Genomic DNA, 3334 nt, shown 5'->3' with positions numbered 1-3334 from the left:
ATAGATGCCTTTCTGCGCAAGCAGCTGTTGATGTGTGCCGTGCTCCTGGACCCTGCCGTTCTGAATCACCACGATGACGTCTGCGTTCTGGATGGTGGACAAGCGATGCGCAATGACGATGCACGTGCGGCCCTCTCTGGCTTTGTCAAGGGCTTCTTGGACAATCTGTTAGGTAATCACATACATTGATTCTGATAATAAAGTTCTCTCGCTTTAATTTCTTCACCATGGCTAGCCTCACAATTTCTCCAATCCATATTGCTTTAACAGTTATGTTACTAAAATAAAGCAGTTTTATAAACCAAGGCATATGTTACACTGGAAGTAAATTCACCTACAGTTTAGATAATTCTGAGACAAAAGAACCTGTTCTTAAAGTTATAGCCATAAACAGAATTCTTCCAATTATTTAAACACATTTCCAAATGTTCTTCACCATATAACATCCTTAAAAATAGCTCCCTAATGCAACACCACAGAAAATCAGGAAGGTGGAGTGAACACCTCATTCAGTGTTAGTGTTTTGTCTGTTTTCACTATGTATTTGCAGAACGTAACATTCACATTCCATTTGGGGAGTTGTTTATCCTTTGTGTCTAACAGCCGAGTTCTTAACCTTTTTTCAAACTGAAAATGATCACCCATATTTTCTGAGGTACTGTACAACCAGATTTCAACTGTGCCTTACCCTCTATGTAACTGTTCGTAGTCTTGCTGATGAGATGCACCTGCTGACATGGGGAATATTCCTTCTGCATGCAGCACTTGCATGACTGCAAAGTGATGCTGAGCTGTTCCTTGAAGGGCACATGGTCAAGAGTAATTTGTATCACCTTATCTCTCCTAACTGGCAGTGACAGAAAATGTTTAACTTCTAGTGGAAGTTCACATACAGAACAATTCATATGACTAAATTATATTCTTACTAATGGCAAGAAAAACATAAATTTAAGCCATTTAAACACAAATGATTCAGGTATGAATGAGCCCAATTTAAATTCTTACCTTTTCACTTTCTGTATCCAGAGCTGATGTAGCTTCATCCAAAAGCAAAATGCGAGGCTGTCTAATGAGGGCCCGGGCGATGGCGATGCGCTGTTTCTGGCCTCCAGAGAGCTGGGTTCCTTTGTCTCCCACTTTGGTATCATATTTCTACAAACAGGGTTTTGTTGGTATAAAAGTCAAACAGATTGTAAAGGTCACACATTTTACACATAGAAAATGAGTACATTTTTTCAGTTCGATCCCCAGTGTGCTTTCCCAGCCCCATTCCCAGGGTGCGCTGAGACTGCAATGGAGACTGGGCATGGTGGCACATGCTGCTAATCCCAGCACTTGGGAGGCTGAAAACAGGAGAGTCACTATGATTCCAATCTACATAGTGAGACCGTGTAGACCCTGTAGACCCTGCCCTAAATACAGAAAAAAAAGAAAGAATAAAGAAAATAAGTAAATTTTTTCAGAAAACATTTAGAAAGTTTAAGTTCAGAAGCCAGGAATGGATGTGTAGAGAGTTGAGTGACACAAAGGCCTTACATCAGAGGTTTAATCTCTATTTTGTAAGATAGACATTGTACTTGCAAATTTTACCATAAATCAGCTTAAATGTTTTTTCAGGATGAACAGTATTGTAATGTTTTCCCCCATCTTCTGGATTCATTATATTTGGTTCAAAATGTTAGAAAAGAAATTTGATTTAAAGCTGCATATGAGCTATATACATTGTAACTGAAGCTCATCATATAGAAAACCAGCAGTTACACTCGGCATGATTTTTAAAGGCAGTAAAAAATATTCAGATGTCAGCCTTTTTAATGTCCATTTTGTGTCTTTTTATGAAGCCATCTCCCAACTTTTAAATAATTTCAATGGATGCTCAGAAACTCCACTTTAATATCTCATTTTAAAAACTGAAGTGTCCTTCAAAATACTGAACAGAGGATGTCATTAACTATTAAAGGCATTTTTATGTGGTCAGAAACTAAAGATTATACAGAGGAAAGCACAAGTGAAATGAAAGTGATAGCATGCGGTTCTTGTTTGTGCCTGGATGTCCCCCAAGCCTCACGCAGTCATGGAGGTTGGGTTTTTCAGAGGGGCTGAATCTACATTTTTGTGATTGATCCATGGTCTAATGCTGGGGTTATGGGTGTATTACACCTACCCAGGGGCAAGTAGCAGGTACAATATAAAAGAGGGAAAAAGGCTTGCTTTTGTTGCATTTTTTGTCTTCTCCTGCCATGAACTGTTGCTCTTCATCATGCCAGCTGCCTTGGAGTTAGCTGACTGCAGACTAAACCTTCAGAAACTATGAACCAAATAAATCTTTCCCTCTTTAATTTTTTGGCATTGGATATGTTGTCTCAGAACAAGAAAATTAACTAAGACACATGCTTATCCTAGAAAACAGCATTAAAAGAACCCCAGTCTCTTAACTGGAACATCTCTTTCATAAATTTTAGATATTAAATTTCCATTTTCCATAAAAACTCAAAAGTTCAAATTTTATGTCACTAAAATGAATATCTATCTATCTATCTATCTATCTATCTATCTATCTATCTATCTATCTATCTCAACATACTAACATGAAGTTTTGTGCACGGCCAGCGCACTGACTGGCCATGTGAAAGCTCAGACGAATCACAGCTGCTAATGAGTCACCATTCATGACATCATTACCTGGCACATTGCTACTCCCTTCTGAGCATGTGCATGGCCCCTCTGTGCACTACTACCTAATGCTCAGCCCCTGAGGTGATGCTAGGGTGACGTGGTTCACATACCAACAGAGACTTGGCAGAAGCATGCATGCCATAGGCTCACCATCATGCATCAGAGTCAATTCTCTAAATGTATATATCCAAGTTTCCCAGCATCATCTGTTACAGAAGCTGTCTTTCTCTCAGGATATATTTTTGGCCCTTTAGTCAAAGATCGGAGAGCAGAAGCGTGGAGTTATTTCTGCACACTCTCTTCTGTTCCACTGACCTATATATCTGTTTTTCGGCAAGTACAGTGATGCTTCAATTCATGAGTGCTTTTATTTGCAAACAAATATTTGGCAAAATTTTGGTTTTCTCTCCAAACTCTGCCCCAGGTGACAAACACAGCCACAAACATAACCATCTTTCCCATGCAAACAAAAACGTGGCCATCTTTTCAAAACTCATAGAATAAATCAAGTTCATGAACAGAGGTACCACTGTATCACTCTGTTTTTATCACTGCAACTTTGTAATATAACTTGAATTCAGGATTGTGATGTCTCCTGCTTTGTTCTTGTTGCTCAGGATTGCTTTTACTACTCTGGATCTCTTCTAGTTCCGTATGA

The 3334-nt window shown here is 39.0% G+C and overlaps 1 protein-coding gene across 1 annotated transcript in view; it reads right to left on the bottom strand.

Moving 5' to 3' along the window:
* Window positions 1-3: 3 nt before the first annotated feature.
* LOC101572667 (multidrug resistance protein 1-like) overlaps window positions 4-3334 on the bottom strand; it is a gene marked incomplete at its 3' end in the record, with an annotated part of 109232 nt that continues 105901 nt past the window's right edge. The window contains exons 26-27 of the mRNA XM_023708704.1: window positions 1006-1152; window positions 4-165 (exon numbers count right to left, since the gene is read on the bottom strand). Of these exons, the coding sequence (XP_023564472.1) occupies window positions 4-165; window positions 1006-1152 (309 nt within the window). The remainder of the gene's footprint in view (window positions 166-1005; window positions 1153-3334) is intronic.

The sequence above is a fragment of the Octodon degus genome, unplaced genomic scaffold, assembly GCF_000260255.1.
Source record: "Octodon degus isolate 3935 unplaced genomic scaffold, OctDeg1.0 scaffold00481, whole genome shotgun sequence".
NCBI lineage: Eukaryota > Metazoa > Chordata > Mammalia > Rodentia > Octodontidae > Octodon > Octodon degus.
Note: the sequence above shows the minus strand (reverse complement) of the source record. Positions and strands in the feature narration are given on the sequence as shown.